The 26,909-nt window shown below is 43.9% G+C and overlaps 1 protein-coding gene across 1 annotated transcript in view; it reads right to left on the bottom strand.

Moving 5' to 3' along the window:
• The window catches only part of grm5b (glutamate receptor, metabotropic 5b), a 110,478-nt gene that overhangs the window by 76,243 nt on the left and 7,326 nt on the right, over window positions 1-26,909 (bottom strand). The window contains exons 4-5 of the mRNA XM_056282965.1: window positions 16,143-16,217; window positions 15,508-15,682 (exon numbers count right to left, since the gene is read on the bottom strand). Coding sequence (XP_056138940.1) covers window positions 15,508-15,682; window positions 16,143-16,217 — 250 coding nt within the window. The remainder of the gene's footprint in view (window positions 1-15,507; window positions 15,683-16,142; window positions 16,218-26,909) is intronic.

The raw sequence follows: 26,909 nt of genomic DNA, 5'->3' as shown, positions 1-26,909 counted from the left end.
GAAGTGGCAAGAGCCTCCTGTTCTCATTGCTTTGGAGTGTGTAAGTTAGCGGAGAGAAGGCCAACCTCTCAAAACTATTCTCAAACTACAATCTAGCATCATCATCTGGCGGCGGTCTGGCGGTGGTCTGGCGGCAGTCTGGCGGCGGCCTCGCCCAGCCTTGACTGTGTTTCTAGTGTCGTCATGTGGAGGATGGGGAGGTGTATCGAAGGTGTCTGGCTGGGAGAGCTAGCGATGGATCGGCTGAGGTAGCTTGGTCTGCCGCGTCCTGTGGGCCCAGGGGCCACGGCCCTGACCGGAGCTGCGCCCGAAGAGAGCAGTCTGACAGGACACGGAGGCGGGGCAGGCTAAGCTAATTGCTAGCCCATGCAGACCGGCAGTTCCGACCGCCATCCTGGCTGGTGTTTGTTCTCCTGGACAGTGATTATTTATTCATTTATTTTATGTGTTGTCGTAGTTCTTGTACTTTTGGGATATGTGTTTTTGTCTTTGTGTTGCACTGCTGTGGGCTGGAGGAAATGATGTCTCCTTTCATTTCGTGTGCGCAAGTGCATGAAATGAAACGACAAAGCTTTTCTGGTTCTGATTCTGATCCTGATCCTCACCATTAAAACCACATGGTTCATGTAACTGCTGTACGTTTGGGCAACAGTTTGCATGTGACTTTGGCTTTTATATCCACGCTACTAACCCCATCACCGTCACCCCCTCACAACACTGAAAACTTGCCCTGACTGGTAATCAGCAGAACAGGCCTGCAAAATCCTGAGCCTCCCCTTTAAAGACCGGGACCACTTTGGTCTCGAGAGCTCATCTCGCTGTTCAGATCATTTCGCTGTTGAAGAGAAGCTGATGCAAACATTGCATCACTGAGCAACATGGACACAGCCAGGTCCCCGAATCACAAACTCACCTTAAATGTATACATCCTTGCTTTTAAGCTGAATTGACAAGGGCATGTGTGTGTGTCTGTATAACAGACACACACACATGCCCTTGTCAAGAGACTTTGCGCGCGTGTGTGTGTTTGTGTGTGTTTAAGCGGCTCTCTCTGTTACCAGAGGACTGTGATAGAGATGTGGACTATTGACAGATCCTGCAACCTTTACAGGTGAGGGTAGACCACGAGATCACACTCTACAAACTCACACACACACACAGGAAACAGCTGGTACTATCACAATCACAAGTTCATCAACATGCAAAATACACACAGATGCACACACACACACACACACACGCACACATAATAGTGCACATCAACATCCACTTATATACAAAAACACAACCTCTTATGGTTTTCCTCCCTCCTCTTCCGTCCTCCTCCCTCCCTTCCCTCCCTGAGTTTCTCTCTTCCACCTATTCCCCCGAGTTTAATTACAGGCGGTCGTTTATTAGCGTGCCGTCAGCAGACAGCTGAATGAATCCCCTTCATTTCACCAATTAAATGACACAAAACCGCCTTGCTTTAATCAAAACCAAATTAACTTCATACTAGCAAACATTATATTAGCCCATACTCACACACGCACACGTGTGTGTGTGTGTGAGTGTGTTTAAGGGTGCTTGTATGTGTAGCCATGTGTTGCAGAGTGTATGCATGTGTGAACATGGACATGAAGCATGTTTGGTGGTGCGGCTGTATCCCACACACTACAATGACAAGTACATCACCGCTATTCCTGACTTGCTCTCATGTCACACAACAGGCCTTCCGATACGATGTTATGTTAATGCCCCAACTACACACACACACCACACACACACGCACACACACACTCGCAAATCTATACTTGTGACTACATTCATTTCCTAACCCTTACCCTAACCTTAGTCTAACCCTAACTCTAACCTTAACCCTAAAACCAAATCCTAACCCTAAAATAGACACTTTTACTTGTGGGGCCCTGTAAAATGGCCCCACAGGGTAGGTGGTTTCTGGCTTTTTCTATCCTAATGGGGACATTTGGTCCCCATTAGGATAGAAAAACACACACACACAGGCGCGCACACACATTCATGCACACACATGCACACACGCGCTAGCATACACACACATGCATGTACGCAAGCAATCACACACACGCACATGCGTGCACACAAGCATGCACACGCACATGCATGCACACACATGCACACATACACACACATGCATGCACACACGTGCTTGCGTACACACACACACACACACACACACACACACACACACACACACACACACACGCATGCATACACACTGGCTGAAGCTGCCTCCTTATTTACATCCCACTGCTAATCTCTCCTCCTTTGTCTCCTCATTCCTATTCCACTCCAGTCACCACACTTTCCATCGCTCCTTGCACAAGTCTCGATAAATCCTCAACCCTACCTCTCCTCTCGTCATCTCTCTTCTCTACCCTCACCACTTTTTATCCTCCCCTCCGCTCTCCTGATTTAGGGCAGAGTAGATTCTAGTAAAAATCAATTTCATAGACAGCTTTCTGAGACAGAGGTCGAGCCCTTCAAACACTGATTACCTCGGACGGCTACTTGGCTGTGACATCTCCTTCATTCTCCGTCTTAATTTAGTGCCATTTGAAGACTGACCTTAACGAACAGCACATGGGTGTAGGGCAGGACACCACATGGCTGACACCTCTGAGGTTCCGTTCATCTTTTTTTTTTCGTTTTTTGTTTTTGTTTTTATGTAGCACACAGTTACATTGTAAAACATTGACATTATAACTTGTTACATTGTGGTTTTGTATGCAGGATGCAAGTAGACAGAGAGAGAAGAGAGGGAGGCAGATATGACACAGGTGAAAGAAAGGAAAGAAAAGAAGAAATCTTGTCAAAGAGGAAGAAGAGGAAGGAAAACAACAAAATAAACAATTACAGAGATATGACAGGATGAAAGGGCGATATTAATATTGTTGTATGACATGAGGCAAAGGCTGCAAAGGACTGAAAAGACAAGTCTCTGAAGGTGGACGGTGCTTGACGTTAGCTAGCAAGCTAGCAGTCCTTGTCTGTATTTTTGCTTTGTTCATAGATTAACGTTATTGTAAAGTGTTATGATATATAATTTTATTTAATGTATGATTGAAGTTAGCCAGAATATGTAAATACTTAAAACAACTTTAGCTCGGTAGCTAGCTTGACAAAAATTAGCATTATATAAACAATTTTTAGCAAAACTTAGCTAACGCAAAATTGTCCCTAGATGTGTGTGTGTGTGTGTGGGCCCTGTGATGGCCTGGCAGCCTGTCCAGGGTGTCTCCCTGCCTGCCGCCCAATGACTGCTGGGATAGGCTCCAGCATCCCCGCGACCCTGAGGGCAGGGTAAAGCGGTTTGGATATTGGATGGCTGGATGGATGGATGGATGGAGATGAGGCAAAGGTGGAGAGGGCGCTCGAGAGCATAGCACAGACAAGAGATGACAGGGTAGCTGTAGTTTCAAAGGACATCGTCACATACTGTGCATGCCGATGCTCTGATTTGACCCGTATAGATGACCATTAGCATATGACCTCGCTAGCTTGCGATCACTAAAACTCCGCTTTAAAGGGAGCTGGAAGGCATTTGGAGACAACCACTCAAGGAGGCACACATACTGCAGCCATTTAATTTGAAACACGTATAATTCAAATATAAACATGTCTAAAAAAAAACACATTATTTTTGATGGAAATACAGGAAACGTGCAAAAGTAACACGTGCCCCCACGCACGTGCAAACCCATTCACATAAAGACCCATAAGCCTGCACAGAATATCACCCCAGCTGTGGCGGCAAATTCATCCAGATACGGTTGGATATTTCCATGGCAACAGCAGACAGAGGGATGCAGTGTTGTTTGGGATGATTGCCAAAGACACTGTGAAAACATTTTGATTCAATCTATTCTCTGCTTATTTCATCCAGTGTCAGCTCACTCTGTTGACACAGCCAGGGCATCTGCAGGTAGAGAGTAAAGACCCTCTCATCCTTGTTATACGTGTATTGACTGTCTTTGGACTGTCTTTGCTGTTCTGCTTCGATGTTGGCTGTGTAAACATTGCAGAATGTATCTTTTTACATGGTTTTACAGTGTTTCACAATAAGAATCACTTCATTTGTCATTTCATTTCATGCACTTGCGCACATGAAATGGGATGAAGCATCGTTTCCCCCCGGCCCACAGCAGTGCAACACAAAGACAAAAACTACAAGAACACACATATCCAAACTAACACATATATCTAAACTAAACAAGCAAGCAAAATAAACCACTGTCCAGGAGAACGAACGGCAGCCAGGATGACTGTTGGGACTGCCAGTCTGCATGGGCTAGCAGTTAGCTTAGCCTGCCCCGCTTCTGCGTCCTGTCAGACCACCCTCGGTGTTTCCTCTCCAGGCACAGCTCCATGCAGGGCCATGGTCCCTGGGCCCACAGGACGCAGCAGACCAAGCTCTACCAACCGATCCAGCGCCAGCTCTCCCAGCCAAGGCTGGCTTACGGATTGGGTATGCCAGGCGAGTGCCCTGGGGCCCCGGACCACGAGGGGCCCCAAAAAGGTCAGGAGTATTGTGTTCACGTATAGCAGGGATCCCCAATCATACCCTACAAGGGATGTTTGTTCCAACCCTGCGTCGCGATGCAGGGGCCAAGCTAGTGTTGGGTATCTGCATTAATTTTACATTTAACAATGTTTAGTATTGTTTGCGTAGCCTATCTGACAGGGCGGGGGGGGGGGGGTCCAATGGACGCGCGTGCCCCGGGGCCCCCTGGTGGGTTAATCCGGCCATGCTCCCAGCCATCAAACGAAGACAAACTCAGACGCAGACGTGGGGCAATGACACTGCATGGACGGTACTGGGTGAGGCCGCTGCAAGCTTCCCACACCGGTACTGGGTGAGGCCGCTGCAAACCTGAATTTGCACTGCCGTCTTCCCACACCCCAAACACCCCAAACACCACAGTGTCTGTGTCTACACTTTGAAAGTAAAGAATGTAATGAAACTAAGAGGAATTTTGTTTCAGCCTAAAAACCGTTGAAAAGAAGCTGAAGACAGAGAGAAGAGCGGTTCAGAGGTTGTGCGAGCAGAGCTGACAAGGAGACCTCTGCTTCAGAGCGAGGCGGGCATCTATCCAAGTCAGTTGTAACTGACCCAAAGATGCCGAAATACTCTGCTCTCATCTTCACCCTACGGTGAGTCACAGATAACATGACTTGATGCACCGACTTGTTCCAGGAAATCGTAGTGAGGAAGTAAAGTTGCATGATGAGTGTGAGTGTGTGTGTGTGTGTGGGGGGGGGGGGCACATATCATCTAAATCTCCTCTTTATCTTCCCCAGCTGAAGTGAACCACAGACAACAGCCAAGCTCAATGAGCCATACAACTATTTATCCACTCCTAAAACCAACACACACGGTGAATGCTAATACACAGGCTGAGACACATAAACACACGCACAAACGCACAAGTGTGCACACGTTTACACAGTCAAACACATACACGCACACAGCGCCTTGCAGACGAAGCGCAGGCACTCGACGTGCAAACTCAGTCATGCCAATCTGTTGATACGACAAATCAAATGAGTGTAAGACACACTGGGCGTCAAGCTGACACGCAAACTGGAATAAGGCAGAGACGGAGTGAAGGAGAAAAGGAGAAGGTGGGGGGGGGTGTATGGGCGCAAATCACTCTCTTTTAAGCAGCTGGGCCGGTGCCATCTTCTTCCATAATAGTGTGTGTGGGGGTCGGGGGGGGGGGGTTGCGCATCATTTCTGTATATCGATGTATGCACTTGTTGCTAAAGTGAATTTATTTGTGTGTGTGTGTGTGTGTGTGTGTGTGTGTGTGTGTGTGTGTGTGTGGCTCTTGATCTTTATCTCATCCCAGCTATTCATTAATGGAGTTTCAGCCCGCTGGCACCATGAGGAATGGTAGCACAGAACTGATCAATACATGCAGGCTCTAAAAGCAGACTCTGTGTGTGTGTGTGTGTGTGTGTGTGTGTGTGTGTGTGTGTGTGTGTGTGTGTGTGTGTGTGTGTGTGTGTGTGTGTGTGTGTGTGTGTGTAGGTTCATGATTGTTTGTGTGTGTGGACCTGTGTGTCTTGCAGAATGATTTGACAATCGATTCACGACCTCCATCTAAGCTACCAAAGACACACACACACACACACACACACACACACACACACACACACACACACACACACATACACACAGGTCCTTTTAATGATGGGTTATATGTGTGCAGTCTGGATCATTCCTAGACAAAGAAGGTGAAGAGACTGAGTCACAATCTGACTTGTTGAAATAACGAGTCGATCACAGCGGGGCACTCAAACAGTGTTTTTTTAAGCTGTGGGTCACAACGCACACAGCATAAATAAATAAATTAAATTAAATTAAAAAAACAAAACAGTGGGGAACTTCAGATGAAGCGCTGAGAGTAGCAGACTGTGATTTTTTCCTCAGCTAGCTGACGTCGAACTTCTACTTTGACCTTACTTTAAATGGACAGTTTTATGTTAACGACCACACTATTCCTGATGGAACTACAGGTCTCATTAAGAGGTGCTTAGATTTTCCAATTAATATGTGTCCTTATTTAGTAATTTGAACCCACTGGGCATCAAAACTTTGTTCCAATGTGATTCTCAGCAAGTCTTTTAGTCTAAACTGATTTCAACCTAAACTTAAAAAAACAAAAAAACAAAAAACAAAAATGAAACATGTCACCAGCATTAAAGTCATTGATGTGATACAGATTACTTCCAAGCTGAAATGAAATCACAGAGGACCCCATGAATATCTGGGGGAAAAAAATAGGAGGTAATTTTGGTTTTAATTTTGCAAACACATAGAGATGTCATTGACATTTCTATGTCAGGGAGTTGTTCCTTATTCGACGAGAGGGTCCAAGGACAGGATGTTGTGTTGCTGTTAAGCCCACTGAGGCAAATTTGTCATTTGTGATATTGGGCTATACAAATAAAATTGATTTGATTTGATTTGATTTGATTTGATTTGACATCTTCACTGAGGTGCATCTGGTTAAGTAATTGCCATCACCTTCTCCTCTAGTGATAGCAAAGGAGGAGGGGATATGAGCACTAGGGACCCTAGGAACGATCCCTGGTGCACACACCAAGCCCATCATCCACCCATAACACTATACTGAGTCTAAATCCTCCAAAATTTTCAGACTTAAAATAGTTTGTGGCAGAGCAGGCTGTGGACCAGCAGTCCTGAGTAGGTCTAATTAACTCAGGGCACATAAATTGGTTCCACGCATCAAACGAAGACGCACTGACAGGACGCAGAAGTGGGGCAAGCTAAGCTAACTGCCAAGCCATGCAGACCGGCAGTTCTGACAGTCATCCTGGAGTTCGTTTTCTCGGACAGGTTTATATATATATATATATATATATATATATATATATATATATATATATATATATACACACACACACACACGCACACACACACATATGTGTATATATACATATATATATATATATATGTGTGTGTGTGTGTGTGTGTGTGTGTGTTTATATATATATATATATATGTGTGTGTGTGTGTGTTTATATATGTTTATATATATATATATATATATATATATGTTTATATATGTTTATATATACGTATATACGTATATACGTGTGTGTGTATGTATGTGTGTATATATATATACGTGTATATATATATATACGTATATATATATATATATATATATATATACGTATATGTTTATATATTTTTTTGTTTTATATATGTTGACAACCCACTTACCCCTAGTGGTACGTGGGTGGTCCCCAAGGGGTACGTGAAAAGATTTTAAAAATGAGATAAAAAAAAATGTACAGGAAAACTGTAACCACATAATGAATAATGTATAATCTGTAATAATGTAACCAAATTGGGACAATTAAAATTAAGTAATAATTTGCCGGCTATATTATTATTGGCTATATTTTTTCGTTGTGCGCGACAGTTTCCCGGACTTTGTCAGTCTTCACTCCGCTCACGAGCGCATACTGGCGCGTTGTTTTTCTTGCTAGCTAGCAAAATATCAGACCTCATTCAATGTTTCAATTAATGTTATCGATAAATGGCTCAGTCGGGCGGGTTGATCCAGCAACAACAGCACAGCCGATACCAATGAATCGGGGGAACCCGTTCAGGAGAAGGTAAAGCATCGTCAGTTTGGTGAACATTATGTGCTCTCTGGATTTACTGTCACAACTACAGAGCCGCTGCAGCCAATGCAATTACTCTGTGGCGACGTCAGGGGCGTAGCCAGGACTTTTTTACTGGGGGGGGGGGCAGCTGGGGCCAGCCATTTAATTAGGGTGGCACTTGTCAAAACTACTATTTTAAAACTACTTTCGAAGATTATGATAGCCCTTTTAACAATGTCATGGATTGTGTATAGCCAAAGGGTATGGAATGGTATCATTCATCTAATCTGCATGTCCCATGCACAGGTGTTAATGCAAGGGGTATGGTTTAAGTGTTGTAAAGTGTAAAGACCGAAGACAGAAATGTCATTTAGTATTTCAATTGCATGAAGGGAAAATATAAACAATGAAGCCAACATTTCCATATCCTGAACACATACAACTAAATAAACTATATCACTTGGACTTGCCATACTGCACTTACACACTCTTGCTTTTACACTTGGATTTACACAAATATGAGCCCATTGGGTTCATAACTTTAGTGGCAAAGGACAAGACTTAATAATAATAGGCTAATAATAATAATGCATGTATTTCACCTTCCATTTGACTGTTTCTGTGCAGGCGTTTTTTGTTTTTCTGTTTTGTTTTTTTCTACCCACTCGGGACAGGGGAAGGGGGGGCCAGCAGGGGGGCCAGCGGGGGGGGGGGGCGTGCTCTGACCAAAAAACCCTGGCCCTCACGTGGCCATGCCCTGCCTGTAAAACTGTTGACAGGAAACATGCAGCTATAATCATGGTCAATTATTACTATTTGTATTGCATATTTTTAAGCCATGGGGTTTTAATATTTTTTTAAAACTTTCCAAAGCCCAGAAAAAGCCCAGAATTCCCCCCATACGTGACGTCACGGCTGTGTACGAGCACTCTAGGTCATGTTGTGTCTCGGGAACGAGGATATTTGCTAGGTTAAACAGATGCTGTTCGGATGAATAACACATCCATGGTTTCAAGTCCCAAGGAAGTCTAATAGTAGTCTTATTATGCATCCATGAAGTCTGCTAGCATAGCATTCATGAACGCGCAGCACTGTATCCCGAACGCGGTTCGCTCGTTCTCATAGCCTAGAGGCATGATGGGAGGGAGTAACACTACTGCGCATGTTGAGTGGGCTGCACGAACCCGGAAGTAACCCGGAAGACAGAAACATTTTCGGCGTATGCGCCAGGCGGCATGATTTTTTGTCGTACCCGTTTTCCGGGAACTCTGCCTCTGATTGGCTAGTCCTCGTTGCCTGCGTTGATTAGGCTGGTTAAGGTTAGGGTAAGGGTGGGGTTAGGAATAGGGTTAGTCAATCAGAGATAGAGTAGGCGTGGGTCTTCCCGGAATCCAGGTGAACGCTCTCTCAACGAGTACTAGCCAATCAGAGGCAGAGTTCCCGGAAAACGGGTACGGAAAAAAATCACGCCGCCAGGCGAGCAATTCTCATAGGAATGAACAGACTCCATGTTTAGCTATGGTATCCAGTTCTACTACAATCCATCCATGGACCAGAGCCACGAGAGAAGCATCTGAATTAATATTGATCCAGACAGATGGGGAACATAAGTCATTCAACTGAGCACTTTGATCTGACTGATATATTGATACCACCGATCACCTGTTGGACCACCCGCCTCGTCCCACCACCATCTACCACCGCCATCACAATCAGAAGGCATGCACCGAGCTACACCTGCTGCCACATCAGCTGACCTCTGTGTACACCATCACACACAGACATCCTCACTGACTCGTTCTGTTCTGATATTCTATGCTATCCCATTCATCCACGTAGTTCGCTAGCCTGGATAACTAACTCATTATTATTATCATCATCTTTTGTGTGAGTGTACTTTCTTGTGTGTGTGTGTGTGTGTGTGTGTGTGTTAATATGATTATTCTGTTGTTAAACGAAGTGTGTACCCAACTGAGGTAATCTGAAGTTCTTTGAGCAGACAGACCCCTAATGAGCGTGGCATCCACCCATGACCATCACCAATTTGCAACTGCTGTCCATTTATAAGACCGTGGCCGAGGAAGGCTGACGTCCGATTAAGCAGCCTAATGAAAAGCGAGTCTGTCCAGACACAGGGGAAGTGTATTGCAAAAAAAAATAATATTGATTTCTAACAAGCCGTTTAAACTGGGATGTATTTTCAAGAGGCTGACTTCTCCTCAAGGCGGTGGAATAAAGACCACCGAGCTGATTAGGTTTCTCCAGTTAAAAACTCAGGGCTTGTTTATGAACACTGATTCAGCGAATTCAAGAACATTTTGAATTTCTTCCAGAAAAATTCAAGATTGTGTGCCACAATATCATTCCACGAAGAAGATTAAGCCTGGCATTATGCAACTAAAAAAAAAAAGAAAGAAAAAAAAGAAAAAGAAAGCACTGAGATGGTAACAACATTTTATACCAACAATTTGTTTTGTGTGGATTTTTTGCCCCTTTCTCCCCCCGATTGTGTCCGGCCAATTACCCCACTCTTCTGAGCCGTCCCGACCTCTGCTCCGCCCCCTCTGCCGATCCAGGAAGGGCTGCAGACTACCACATGCCTCCTCCGATACATGTGGAGTCGCCAGTCGCTTCTTTTCACCTGACAGTGAGGAGTTTCACCTGACAGTGAGGAGTTTCACCAGGGGGACGTAGCGTGCGGGAGGATCCCACTACCCCCCCCCCCGCCAGTTCCCCATTCCCCCCGAACAGGTGCCCCGACCGACCAGAGGAGGCGCTAGTGCAGCGACCAGGACACATACCCACATCCCGCTTCCCACCCGCAGACACGATTCATTGTGTCTGTAGGGACGCCCGACCAAGCCGGAGGTAACACGGGGATTCGAACTGGCGATCCCCGTGTTGGTAAGCAACGGAATGGACCGCCACGCCACCCGGACACCTTTATACCAACATTTTTATTCCGGTAGATCATATACAGTTGGATTTATCGGGAAACCCTGAGCATAAATATTTGTATCTATAGTTACAGCATCTTCACCCTCAGCCATACACATGCTGTAGTTACCTGTCAAATCCTTTCTAGAAGAGGGGATCAACCCTCCTTCTATGATCTCTCTTACCTTTTCACTGTCAAACTTGTCACACCATAAAGTACGCTGCATGACATGACGATGGTGATGATGACGATGGTGAGGCGGATGAGGAGGAAGATGACGGCACTCTTGGTGATGAAAATGATGAAACAGATGCTTGATCAGTGTGACTGAGGAAGAATAGAAGGGGATCGAATAAGTGAACAGAAATTGGTGATGATAACAGGGTGCTAATGCTGATGTGCTAATGATACCATCATCATCCTCATCTATTCTCAGCTCTTTTTTTTTTCCTTCTCTGCATGTCGGCAGCGATAGGCGCAAAAATCGTTATTCATCTTATGTTAAGTACACAGTTGGCATGGCAACCGAACCTCAAGAGGCCAAGAAGCAAGCGAGACACACACACACACAAACACACACACACACACACACACACGCACACACACAAACAGAAGCAGATTAAGAGAGAGTCCGTTAGGAAGATTGGGAAGATGGTTTATGACAGCTAACTGTGGGATCAATTAATATGCCAGTGGTGATGATCTTCCAAGTTCAAAAATCCCCCCAAAAAATATTCAAACATGTGTTAAGTGCTAGTGCGTATGTGTGTGTGTGTGTGTGTGTGTGTGTGTGTGTGTGTGTGTGTGTGTGTGTGTGTGTGTGTGTGTGTGTGTGAGTACTCGTTTTTCTTACCCAGAGGGACCCAAATGGCCCCTTTAGGATAGAAACACCAGAAACCACCTACCCTGTGGGGCAATTTTACTGGGCCCCACGAGGAAAAGGGTCTATTTTAGGGTAAGGACTTGGTTTTAGGGTTAAGGTTAGAATTAGAGTTAGGTTAAGGTTAGGGTAAGGGTTATAGTGGGGCAGCTTAGCATAAAAAATTGCGCATTTTGTGATAAAAGAGTCAAACTTGGTACATATGTAGTTTAATATATTTAGAATAAATTTGGATATGGAGCCACTGGAAAATAACCCCGTAGTGGCCATGGCAGGCATGTACGTTATTAGATCGCTTTTAGCTGGCTGTGGCCTCCCTAAATTTCATAGCCGCCATTATGACAAGACAGAGGAGAATGTTACCTTTCCAAAGATACCAATATTATTGTTCTGGTCCAAACAGAACCAAACTAAGTTCCCAGTCCCTTTTGAGACATAATTCATCTATACACTCTGTATAGACATCTATACCTTAACACTCCTCTATTCATCTATACACTCTGTATAGACATCTATACCTAAATATTCCTCTATTCGTCTATACACTATGTATAGACACCTATACCTAAATATTCCTCTATTCGTCTATACACTATGTATAGACATCTATACCTAAACACTCCTCTATTCATCTATACACTATGTATAGACATCTATACCTAAAAATTCCTCTATTCATCTATAAACTATGTATAGACATCTATACATAAACACTCCTCTATTCATCTATACACTATGTATAGACATCTATACCTAAACACTCCTCTATTCATCTATACACTCTGTATAGACATCTATACCTAAACACTCCTCTATTAATCTATACACTATGTATAGACATCTATACCTAAAGACTACTCTGTTCATCTATACACTCTGTATAGATATATATACCTAAACACTCCTCTATTCATCTATACACTCTATATAGATATCTATACCTACACACTCCTCTATTCATCTATACACTATGTACAGACATCTATACCTAAACACTCCTCTATTCATATATACACTATGTATAGACATCTATACCTAAACACTCCTCTATTCATCAATACACTATGTATAGACATCTATACCTAAACACTCCTCTATTCATCTATCCACTATGTATAGACATCTATACCTAAACACTCCTCTATTCATATATAAACTATGTATAGACATATATACCTAAACACTCCTCTATTCATCTATACACTATGTATAGACATCTATACCTCAAGACTACTCTGTTCATCTATACACTCTGTATAGATATCTATACCTAAACACTCCTCTATTCATCTATACACTATGTATAGACATCTATACCTACACACTCCTCTATTCATCTATACACTATGTATAGATATATATACCTAAACACTCCTCCATTCATCTATACACTCTATATAGATATCTATACCTACACACTCCTCTATTCATCTATACACTCTGTATAGACATCTATACCTAAACACTCCTCTATTCATTTATACACTATGTATAGACATCTATACCTAAACACTCCTCTATTCATCTATACACTCTGTATAGATATCTATGCCTAAACACTCCTCCATTCATCTATACACTCTGTATAGACATCTTTACCTAAACACTCCTCCATTCATCTATACACTCTATATAGATATCTATACCTACACACTCCTCTATTCATCTATACACTCTGTATAGACATCTATACCTAAACACTCCTCTATTAATCTATACACTATGTATAGACATCTATACCTAAAGACTACTCTGTTCATCTATACACTCTGTATAGATATCTATACCTAAACACTCCTCTATTCATCTATACACTCTATATAGATATCTATACCTACACACTCCTCTATTCATCTATACACTATGTATAGACATCTATACCTAAACACTCCTCTATTCATATATACACTATGTATAGACATCTATACCTAAACACTCCTCTATTCATCAATACACTATGTATAGACATCTATACCTAAACACTCCTCTATTCATCTATACACTATGTATAGACATCTATACCTAAACACTCCTCTATTCATATATACACTATGTATAGACATCTATACCTAAACACTCCTCTATTCATCTATACACTATGTATAGACATCTATACCTCAAGACTACTCTGTTCATCTATACACTCTGTATAGATATGTATACCTAAACACTCCTCTATTCATCTATACACTATGTATAGACATCTATACCTACACACTCCTCTATTCATCTATACACTATGTATAGATATCTATACCTAAACACTCCTCCATTCATCTATACACTCTATATAGATATCTATACCTACACACTCCTCTATTCATCTATACACTCTGTATAGACATCTATACCTAAACACTCCTCTATTCATTTATACACTATGTATAGACATCTATACCTAAACACTCCTCTATTCATCTATACACTCTGTATAGATATCTATGCATAAACACTCCTCCATTCATCTATACACTCTGTATAGACATCTATACCTAAACACTCCTCCATTCATCTATACACTATATATAGACATCTATACCTAATCACTCCTCTATTCATCTATACACTATGTATAGACATCTATACCTAAACACTCCTCTATTCATCTATACACTATGTATAGACATCTATACCTAAACACTCCTCCATTCATCTATACACTCTGTATAGATATCTATACCTAAACACTTCTCTTCTGTTGCGCAAGGTTTAGAACCAGCGATTGCAGGAAAAAATACACAGTTCAGTACCTCAACAGTGTTTTTTTTTTTTATTGTTTTTTATTTACAAAAGTAACTGCTTATCAACTTAGTTTTCCCAACATGTGTTGGTGCTATCCGATATGTAAAATGGCATGTCTCTGGTTCTGTTTGGACTAGAACAACAATATTGGTATCTCTGTAAAGGCAACATTCTCCTCTGTCTCATCATAATGACTTATATGAAATTTAGGGAGGCTACAGCCCCGCTAAAAGCCATCTAATAACGTCCATGCTTGCCATGGCCACTACAGGGTTAATCCTCAGTGGCTCCATATCCAAATTTCTTCTAAGTATGGTAACGTGCATGGATAAGTAGACACGTTGGTCCCGGACTAACGGGTCGGACCCTTTAGTCGAGCGGTCAGCGATGTCTCCCGCGGTGCGGGCAATACGGGTTCGCGTCCCGGCCGCGGCAGTTCCTGTGGTTGCCCCCCCCCCCCGAATTCGCTATAATATATTGAGCTACATATGTACCAGGTTTGGTGCTTTTATCACAAAATGCACAATCCTTATGAATATTGGAGCTAAGCTGCCCCACTATTAGGGAAGGGGTGTCAATGAATAGGAGCCGCAAATACTCTGTACAGCGTAAATACAACGGCTTGTATGGAGCGTCATTCAGCATGGACCTTGGCGGGTCCTGGCCCAGGTCTTCATGACCCAGCCCCCTTGACTTTTCGGCTCAGCCGTTTCTTGAAACCCAGGCCGATCGAAGGCAAGATAAAAGGCACATTAACAGCAGACAGAAGCAGTGCACCACCGACCTGCCGACCAGGAGGAACTCTCCCACCAGTCCCTGCCGTCTCATGGCCATCAGGATGTTGCGGACGGTCATGCCTTCGCAGAAGCACGCCACCACCCGGGCCTTGGGCAGGTGGGCCCGAAGTCTCTCCAGCAGGCGGTCGAAGCTCTGCTCCCCAGCATTACTCCAGATCTTACCTGGAGCGCACACCCAAAACAGACACAACAGGGCATGGGATTACAGCTCTCTCGCAACGGGCTGGGCCAACTGGAGCTTTGCTTCTTGTAATTATTGTGTGATACCTTCATTACCGAGACTGGGCAGTAGAAGCACACCCGGTTGATTAGCGATTCATAATATGTGTTAAAACCCCGGGTACACCAAGCCAAGCTATGTAAATTAATCCATATTCCAGCAAGTTCTTTCAAAATGTCGAGAGCTCTCTAACATGGCCATCAAACCACGGTGCACAGCGCCTCTGAGAGACCACGCTGGTGCTCGGCCCGAACTTATTTCTCTGGTTCTGAAGCAACAAAAAATAAAAAGTCTCCTCCTAAACTTCAATATTATCTGTTTTTCCGCACTGTATTCTAAAGGTTTATTTTTTATTTTGGATGGCTGTTTTGATCTTATTCCTATCAAGACTGTGCCTCTTACCGGAGTGGGCGATGCAGATGCCCTCCTTGGCGGCCATGTCCTTAAACGCTTCCATCCCACTCTCTCCATAGTTACCTGCGGACGCACAGACAGGCTTTAGCACACAACACCTTCAGTCATTATCAGCACAATGCATACCGACTGATGGATGGATGGATGGATGGATGGATGGATGGATGGACGCACAGATGGACAGACTGACTGATTGATTAACTGAATGATTGATTGGTTGGTTGGTTGATTTATTGATTGATGTCCTATTATGACCATGCAGTGTCTTTGTACATGTCTACGTCTGCGTCTCATTTTGTGTTATCGTGTGAATTTTTTATTTTTATTTTATTTTTCTTCTTTTGTTTGATGGCTGGGAGAGCTGGCGCTGGATCGGCTGAGAGAGCTTGGTCTGCTGCGTCCGGTGGGCCCAGGGACCACGGCCCTGCCTGGAGCTGCGCCCGAAGAGGAAACACGGAGGGCGGTCTGACAGGACGAGGAAGCGGGGCAGGCTAAGCTAACTGCTAGCCCACGCAGACCGGCAGTTCTGGCGGCCATCCTGGCTGGCTTACGATCTCCTGGACAGTGCAATTTTTTGGACGGTGTTGTTGACTGTTTGTGTTTGTTTGTTTGTTTGTTTGTTTGTTTGTTTGTTTGTTTGTTTGTTTGTTTGTTTGTTTGTTTGTTTGTTCTCTCTGTTTTTGCATGTTTTTGTTGGGGTCATTTTTGGACGTTTTGGATGTGTGTTGTTATCTTTTGTGTTGAGCTGCTGTGGGATGGGGGAGACGAAATTTCGTTTCTTTTGTGTACACAAGTACATCACAGAAGCGACGATAAATTGTTCTTGATTCTTGGTTGGTTGGCTGATTAAATCAGCTGCATCATGCGACCCGCTCGCTACTGTCACCTTGCAGAGGACGTGGTCGGTAAAGGTGTGAGTGAAGTCGGGCCAGCTGCCCAGTAGAAACCACAACATCCTCTAAAGCCGTAATGTGTGTCAGGGAAGGCTCCCGGGCCGGCTACTACGTGTGGGTCCCTGCTGCGCAACCCTTCTCCCTGCCAGAGAAAGTGGGTGACCTGAAATGTATGCTAATGAAGGGTTGTGCACACTGGCAAAGCATATGATAGGATTTCCCCCGTCCTTCTTTCCTCTCTCTCGTCTCTTTTTTGTTTTCTTGGTCTTTTTTTGCTGTCTGTTCTTCTGTTGTTAGACGGGAAACAAAACAAAACAAAACAAAAAAAAACACGTTTTCCATTTCCTCTTCAGGTTTAGTCTGTCTGTCTCTGCTTCCTCGGCGATGATTTCCGTCCCTTTTCGTGGGTCCTCTACTTAATCTGTGGCATCAGTGACAAAACGCTGCGCTAATTAGCGCTCATTGATCCGTGTCACGATAAAGAGTAATAGAGGGATGGAGCAGGGAGAGCGCGAGAAGACAGCCTCCGTCTGAAGACCGCTCCTGCCGCCGCCGCCGCCACACGCGCAATGCATGTTACTGCGTGCACGTGTAATACGCGTGTGTGTGTGTGTGTGTGTGTGTGTGTGTGTGTGTGTGTGTGTGTGTGTGTGCAGCCAGGTTACTGATGACTGTGACAAAGCAAAGTGTGAAGTCCTCTAATTAGTGTCTCAGTGAGAGGAAGGAGAGACAGATGGCAAAGCCCCCCCCCCCCACACACACACACATACACACATACACACACACACACAGGCGCACAGACACACAAACACATACACAGACATGCACAAACACACACACACGCACACACACACACACACACATACACACAGAGGTGCACAGACACACAAACACACACACACGCACACACACACACACATACACACACAGAGGTGCACAGACACACAAGCACACTCACACATACACAGGCATGCACAAACACACACAAACACACACGCACACACACACACACACACACACACACACGCATATACACAGGCATGCACACACAAATATAGATACAGACAGACAGACAGACAGACAGACAGACAGACAGACAGACAGATAGACAGATAGATAGATAGATAGATAGATAGATAGATAGATAGATAGATAGATAGATAGATAGATAGATAGATAGATAGATAGATAGATAGATAGATAGATAGATAGATAGATAGATAGATAGATAGATGTGCAGTCTGTAATAACAGAAGTGGATAATACTGGTAACCTAGTTCGGGTCTAGTCTCAGCTGAGATTTCTATGTTAGACAGCATCTCTCTCTTCCCGTCTCTCCCTGCTGCTCCATCACTCACACTCCCGCTCTTCTCTGTGCTCTCTCTTTCCTAGGGGGTTATATACTCACACATACATCTCTCTCTCTCTCTCTCTCTCTCTCTCTCTCTCTCTCTCTCTCTTCTCTCTCTCTCAAAACAAACACACCATTACCGTGCATACTAAGTTGTTGGGATGGCCTGTGATGGCCCATACATACATACATATATACATATATATATATACATACATATATATATATATATATATATACACACACACACACACACATAAATATATATATATATATATATATATGTATACACACACACATATATACACGCAGTAGACTTTGTTCTTGTTTATGTTTGCATGTGTGTGTCTTTTTTCTTGTTCTCTTTGTTTTACACTATTGTACCTCATTTAGTATTATTGTTATTATTATTAACAGTAATGTATTTTTGTTAGTATTATCAAATTTCCTTGACCTAAGATAAGGAGCTCAAAAGACTAAAAGACTAAGAGGTGGTGCTGGTGGGGGTGGGGTAGAGGAAGTGGGGTTGGATGGGTTCAATAACGGAACAATTTATGGTAATGCATTGTTTTATGTTTTCATAAAATGTTCGTTTTCCTAAAATGCCAATAAAATATGTTCACACAAAAAAACAAACAAACAAACACACACACACACACACACACACACACACACACCATTCATTCAAATCTTTCATCTATCGGGAGGTGTTGGGTCTATTCCCTGACCACAGGATCCCCCCCCCTTTTTTCCCTCCCCAATTGTAATTGGCCAATTCCCCCTCTCTCCCGAGCCGTCCCGGTCGCTGCACCGCCCCCTCTGCCGATCCGGGGAGGGCTGCAGACTACCACATGCCTCCTCCGACACACGTGGAGTTGCCAGCCACTTCTTTTCACCTGACAGTGAGGAGTTTCGCCAGGGGGACGTAGCGCGTGGGAGGATCACGCTGCTCCCCCCAGTTCCCCCTTCTCTCCTGAACAGGCGCTCGACCGACCAGAGGAGGCGCTAGTGCAGCGACAAGGACACACACCCACATCCGGCTTCCCACCCGCAGACACAGCCACTTGTGTCTGTAGGGACGCCGACCAAGCCGGAGGTAACACGGGGATTCAAACCGGTGATCACTGGACTGGTAATCTGACAGGACCTGAAGGGCTGGGCCACCACTCCGTCTTATACCACCTTTTATATCACCTAACACATTACCGGCCGTTAAAGGCATCCAACGGAAGTCATTCAGACGGACTCACGCTCACCTTCATACCCATACACCACACTGCAACTGCAGTATATTTGCACGCCATAGTAACTCACAACTGGACAACATTCAGCTCTCAGCAAGGGTCCCTTCTCTTCTCTTTAGTCTCATCTCAGTTCTTCCTCTCCCTTCTCACAGCATCACTCCCATTCACCCCCCCCACACACACACACACACACCCTAGTGATGCATAGGCTAACCCGAAGGTTTTGTAGGAGCTGAGGTTTTATCTGCAGCACCCACAGGTTCAGGTTGAAACGACATCTTGTTGGAGAAATTCAAGCGAGGTGCAGGCAGGTCAAGGTTCATTCGAGGAACATCTCACATTTTTTAGATTATCCACATTAAAATATGCAATTAATATGCCTGAGCTACCGAAACAGTTTTGGTTCAGATAGTTTACCCTGACCTGTCTAGAACTGCCTTAGCAGACTATACGTGCACAGCAGGTGCACGCTGGGAGGCCTTCTCCATTCTCTCAGCCACGTCCATTACACAATAATTCGCCGTGCCACAACGTGCTCGGGGTTTCAACCCAAATGTGTAATCCACAAAGCGAATTGGCAGCCAGCGTGCGTCAGGTGAGCTGATCGCAAGCTGATTTATTTCAGTTCCATTATGCAGAGATCACACACTGCACCCGCAGCTTAGCGCAACAAATAACACAAAGGAACCTTCTATCTGATCCGTTCAATTCACAACACACACGCACACACACATGCACAGACAAACACACACTGGTGCTCACCTACAGATAAAGACATCATCTTCCTATGTTGCAGCTGCATCATTACTCCACTCCCAAGGTAATTCGTTTGGGGGAAAACATGATGATGATGATGATGATGATGATGGAACCATGATAGAGGATGGATGAAGAAGGGCAGGGGCAGTGGCGGGGGATATGAGAAGTCCCTTACTCCTAGGGTACCTCCTCATAGTTGACCCTGCCTTCCGGCAGCGAAGCTACCATATGTGCAGGTAATACAGCTGCATTGGGGCCCGCAACAGTTTAGGGCCCGCATGTATGGACCCCTCTTAATCTTGCCACTATTGTTATCGAGCTCTCAACCACCGAGTCTACAGTATCCGGGATGTTCAAAGTGATCCCGCGTGTAATTATGGACATGCGCACTACTTACACAGTAGAATAGACAACTTCACACAGCAAAAAGCCCAAAGTGTACACCTATAATTTAAGTAGAACTTATTTATCGCTAGTTATCCTCTTTCAATGTTGTATTCTGTAAATGCGTAAACACAACATCCATTGCACGTTGTTCATCTTGGGAGACAGAGATCCCTCCTCTGTTTCTCTCCCTGAGGTTTCTTCCTTTTTTTTCTCCCTATTAAAGAGTTTTCTTTAGGGAGTTGTTCCTTATCCGATGCGAGGGTCTAAGGACAGGATGTTGTGTTGCTGTAAAGCCGCTTGAGGCAAATTTGTAATTTGTGATGTTGGGCTATACAAATAAAATTGACTTGACTTGACTTGATTAGTGTTTTGTGTTAATAAGGCCTATGCACAGACATGAATAACGTTGTCGATGTGCAGGTGCGCCATCACCGATTATGTTTTCATCTGTGTAAAGGTGCACTTCACTGGTTATGTTTTCATCTGTGTAATTATGTTTTCATCTGTGTAAAGGTGCGCTTCACTGGTTATGTTTTCATCTGTGTAATTATGTTTTCATCTGTGTAAAGGTGCGCTTCACTGGTTATGTTTTCATCTGTGTAAAGGTGCGCTTCACTGGTTATGTTTTCATCTGTGTAATTATGTTTTCATCTGTGTAAAGGTGCACTTCACTGGTTATGTTTTCATCTGTGTAAAGGTGCGCTTCACTGGTTATGTTTTCATCTGTGTAAAGGTGCACTTCACTGGTTATGTTTTCATCGGTGTAAAGATACGCTGTCACTGGTTATGTTTTCATATGTGTAAAGGTGCGCTTCACTGGTTATTTTTTCATCTGTGTAAAGGTGCGCTCTCACTGGTTATGTTTTCATCTGTGTAAAGGTGCACTTCACTGGTTATGTTTTCATCTGTGTAAAGGTGCACTTCACTGGTTATGTTTTCATCTGTGTAAAGGTGCACTTCACTGGTTATGTTTTCATCTGTGTAAAGGTGCACTTCACTGGTTATGTTTTCATCTGTGTAAAGGTGCGCTTCACTGGTTATGTTTTCATCTGTGTAAAGGTGCACTTCACTGGTTATGTTTTCATCTGTGTAAAGATGCGCTGTCACTGGTTATGTTTTCATCTGTGTAAAGGCACGCTTCAATGGTTATGTTTTCATCTGTGTAAAGGTGCGCTTCACTGGTTATGCTTTCATCTGTGTAAAGGTGCGCTTCACTGGTTATGTTTTCATCTGTGTAAAGGTGCGCTCTCACTGGTTATGTTTTCATCTGTGTAAAGGTGCGCTGTCACTGGTTATGTTTTCATCTGTGTAAAGGCACACTTCACTGGTTATGTTTTCATCTGTGTAAAGGTGCACTTCACTGGTTATGTTTTCATCTGTGTAAAGGTGCGCTTCACTGGTTATGTTTTCATCTGTGTAAAGGTGCGCTTCACTGGTTATGTTTTCATCTGTGTAATTATGTTTTCATCTGTGTAAAGGTGCGCTTCACTGGTTACATTTTCATCTGTGTAAAGGTGCGCTCTCACTGGTTATGTTTTCATCTGTGTAAAGGTGCGCTTCACTGGTTATGCTTTCATCTGTGTAAAGGTACACTTCACTGGTTATGTTTTCATCTGTGTAAAGGTGCACTTCACTGGTTATGTTTTCATCTGTGTAAAGGTGTGCTGTCACTGATTATGTTTTCATCTGTGTAAAGGCACACTTCACTGGTTATGTTTTCATCTGTGTAAAGATGCGCTGTCAATGGTTATGTTTTCATCTGTGTAAAGGCACACTTCACTGGTTATGTTTTCATCTGTGTAAAGGTGCACTTCACTGGTTATGTTTTCATCTGTGTAAAGGTGCGCTTCACTGGTTATGTTTTCATCTGTGTAAAGGTGTGCTGTCACTGATTATGTTTTCATCTGTGTAAAGGTGCGCTGTCACTCATGTTTTCATCTGTGTAAAGGTGCGCTGTCACTGACTATGTTTTCATCTGTGTAAAGGTGCGCTCTCACTGGTTATGTTTTCATCTGTGTAAAGGTGTGCTGTCACTGACTATGTTTTCATCTGTTGTGGTGCTCCGACACCAGATTTTGTTAAGTAGGCTAGTCTATCTCTATCTTGGCCTTGCTGTTGTGACTCCTCTTCTATAGCACAGCAGTCTGTTTTCCTAGTAATTATTTCATTTACGCATCAACTGTGCAGTGCGTTTCACCGGTGCTGGTCATTTTAAAGCTGTGTGCTTTCACTTCTTTCATTCGCTACTGGCAGGATGTTATATCTTACGTCTGATTGTGATGGGCAAGCTGGGGCCCGCTTTGACCATCTTGCATTGGGGCCCAGCGGTGACTGGTTACGCTGCTGCTGCCTTCCACCTCTCTTTTGGATTCTGCCTCCTCTATTTCATCCCCTCCCACGGAAAAACCGATCCGGAGCCCTCTAATAATAGCCAACAGATCACACGTTTACGCATTTTCTCCTCAATCTCCATCCCCCTTTACCACCTAGTCTTTCCATCCTTATTGCCTTTCATGTGGCTCTTTCAGCCACTGTGCCGTCTTCTAACACCTTACTGTCTTGTAACAGGATCAGACCATATCTCACCTATACTGTCTCAGATGCAGATCTACACGCAATCATTCTTTCAACAACACCTACTATTTCTCAGTCTGGTCCCTCATCACAATTGAAAGCATTGAGCCAATAGCAAGACTCAAAAATAGCACTTATAAGCCCCATGGCAACCTTCCCCCTTGGTGTCACCACCGCACTGCACCTTCATGCTCTGACACTCTGACTGCTCAGAACTACTACACGAATAATCTGGCCATTAAATTTTACTTTCTGATCCCAAACAATAACCCCCTCCCCCCTCCAACACTTACCGCCTACTTCCAAGACACAACACAACACAGGAACACCTTACTAGATCAGTCTCAGGTGCAGTTATTCCAGTACCAGTTTACAAACTCTACTCTAGCTTGTTTGCTGTCAAGTGATTCTGATGACGTGCGAGATTCAGATGGAGGGCAGGAAGTGAAAAGCAGAATGGACGAGACGCAGCTAGTTTAGCCTGAACTGTGCTAGTTTAGACGATATTAGGGGAAAAAGGTATAAACAGAAAGTAAGATATGTTGTACATGATCCTTATGTTATGAAGAGTGATTTTTCTGACGAAGTGGTCACTGCACACACGCGCGTTATCCGACTCCGCTCCTCCCGACGGCAGTTCGCAAGCCATTTTTTCCGCCGTTTTCGGTCAATTTCTTGCATTTCCCCCCTCATGAACAACAACTTTTGGTACTCAATAAAAACTTCTTGTGGCTTCTCAGTTTAACTGAGAAAATGCCTATGATTGGCGTCATTAACTGAGTCAGTTAACGATGCCAAACAGGCATTTCAATAGTTTGTGATAGTGCTTCCTATGTAGAAACTCACTTCCTGCCCTCCATCTGTAGTTTGTGACGTCATATGCAAACAACCTATAGTCAGAGATCATTTTTTTCATACATACACTAAAATCTGGAATGAGATCTCATCTGACCTTAGAACAATAAGCTCTATTATACACATCAAAAAGGCATATTAACACACGCCTGCAACCACTGATTCAACTCACATACACTATCTCCCCTCTGTAGTGTCTGTGTTTGTTGTTGTTTTGGTTCTGTAATTTTTCGTTTTTATTTTGTATTGTAATGTGTTTCTTACTTGTATGTGCTGCAGAACAGGAACCTGCCGGAAACCAGTTTTAACACTAGAACGACCAAGACGGTCATTATGACCGTTTTGGATTTTCAAAGTTTAATAAATTTGTGGAGGGAAAAAAAGATACAGACCTACTGCTACACGAATTCTCCTAAAATTGCATATATTTTCATTTAAAATTAGTTTTAGATTAATTGCACACACACACGCACACACACACACACACACACACACAAAAGTTATAATAAGATCTACCTAAAACGACCATGAGCGGTCAAAATGAGCATCTCGTAATTTGCGCAGGATCGTGCGCGTCATGTCACTTTTGGTTGGGTCATTTCCTTCGTGAAGTTCATCGCTCTCTGCTAGGAGAAAACTAGCGTTCTCCGGTGCAGAGTAATAGTCTAAACTTGATTTCTGATTATTGCCAACATGTCTGGTTACAGACGCCGTTACAGACGCACCATGACTACCACCGACGCGTTGCAGTATTTACACGTGTTGGACAGCGGCCATTTTAAATTGTTTGAAAAATAGTATTAAAAGTTGTTAAAATATTAATTTTTGGTGCCGGTTAGTTTCTTAACAGGCATGCCAACATATGCAATGCATTAATATTTCAATTGGGCATTTATTATGACAGAATATAGAGTTTAAAACCTGTGGCAGTCATTTTGACCACCCATGGTCGTTCTAGTAGTTTTTAAGTTCCGGTCGTTGTCTGGGACTGTTTCAGTTGGGTTTTTTTTACATTTCACGTTTTATATGCCCTGTTACGTTTGTTAGATTAGCAATATGTGTGGACTTTTACTAAAATGGTAAAGATCAACCAAAGGAAAGGCAAACAGCGCTGTGAAGGGCACATAAACACAAGAGGCAACGTGGCCATCAAATCCCTTCTTTGCTCTCCGCTAGCTCCTCTTCATTTCACCTTCCTGTCTCGCTCTTCTTGTCCTCGTCGTCTGCCCTCCCCGCAGTTTTATTTAGCTGATATATGGCGACAACCTGCCATTAAATGGCTAGTAAAGAAAGCTTCTCATGCATTTCTGCTGCCCTGCTCCGTCTTCACCTCTCTTAACTCCTTCCCCTCTTCTCCTCCTTTCTTCACTCCCCACCCAGACCCCCTTCCATGCTGCAATATAACAACACGCAGTGTAGCTGCACACATAGAGACCCCCTCCCCTCCACCTTCTCTATCAAGAGCATGTGAATGATAAAGAATAGGCCTCAACCCCCCTCTCCCCTGTCCCTCCTTCTCCCTTCCTCTCACCCCTCACCCATCCCTTCTTATCTCCTTCTACTTGTAGTACCCACGGGGAGCAAACTTTCAAACTTGGAATTTCAAATACACCGTTTTCCTTTCCCCCCCCTCCCTCCTCCTCTCCTCCCCTGTTCACTGCTCTCACGTTCCATCGTGCCACAATGCCCCCCCCCCCACAGCTCACCCCTTTTCATCCAAAGTGCTCCAACATGGTGCTAAATGTCAGACACAGAAAGGGCCCGGGGCAGGCTGGCATGCCCTGCATGGCAGACGTGCGGCTAAACAAGTCCGTTGCTCTTCATGCTGATACCACACGGGTGCATCCATAGACACACGCAAATGCAGATACTATACACAATATGTAGCATCCAAGCGAAGGTGCCGGACAAAGACACTTATCTCTTTTTCCAAATGTGGCTTTGAGGACTTTTTTTCTTCTAGAGACATTAATCACACAAACATCTCCACGATTTTTACAAATGTAAAATGATCTTACTGACATATGTGTGCCTTACCTACAGCTGCCATGGTAATATTCCCTCACTGGGAACATCACATGGGCAGTGGAGGGGCATCAGGATGGTACGCTGCTGACCCTGTCTGTCTGTCTGTGTCTGTCTGTCTGTCTGTCTGTCTGTCTGTCTGTCTGTGTCTGTGTGTCTGTATCTCTGTATGTGTCTGTCTGTGTGTCTGTCTATGTGTCTGTCTGTGTGCCTGTCTCTTTGTGTCTGTCTGTCTGTCTGTCTGTCTGTCTGTCTGTCTGTCTGTCTGTCTGTCTCCTTGTATGTGTCTGTCTGTGTGTTTGTCTATGTGTCCGTCTGTGTGTCTGTCTTTGTGTCTGTCTCTTTGTGTCTGTCTGTCTGCCTGTCTGTCTCTCTCAATATCTACTTTAGCAAATGCTATCAAATCAATTCCCTCGATGAGCGGGGATCCAAACAGTGAAAACGTGTATTGCTTGTGAACCAGGCTCATTAAAGTCAGTGGATCACCTGTCATGTGTGCACCATCCAAACGCTGCTCTCCGACCCACTCTGGATATCGCCCCCTACAGTTAATGCCACGCTGCCACAGTAATATGTTCAATAAGAAGGCGTGTCCACATGCACGTGTGACATTAAACTGTCCCATACTCCTTCGCTGCACCCCTCCTTACTTCTCTCTCTCCTCTGC

Source organism: Lampris incognitus, chromosome 7, assembly GCF_029633865.1.
Source record: "Lampris incognitus isolate fLamInc1 chromosome 7, fLamInc1.hap2, whole genome shotgun sequence".
Taxonomy (NCBI): Eukaryota; Metazoa; Chordata; class Actinopteri; order Lampriformes; family Lampridae; genus Lampris; species Lampris incognitus.
The sequence above is the reverse complement of the archived record's forward strand: the minus strand, read 5'-3'. Positions and strand labels throughout refer to the sequence as shown.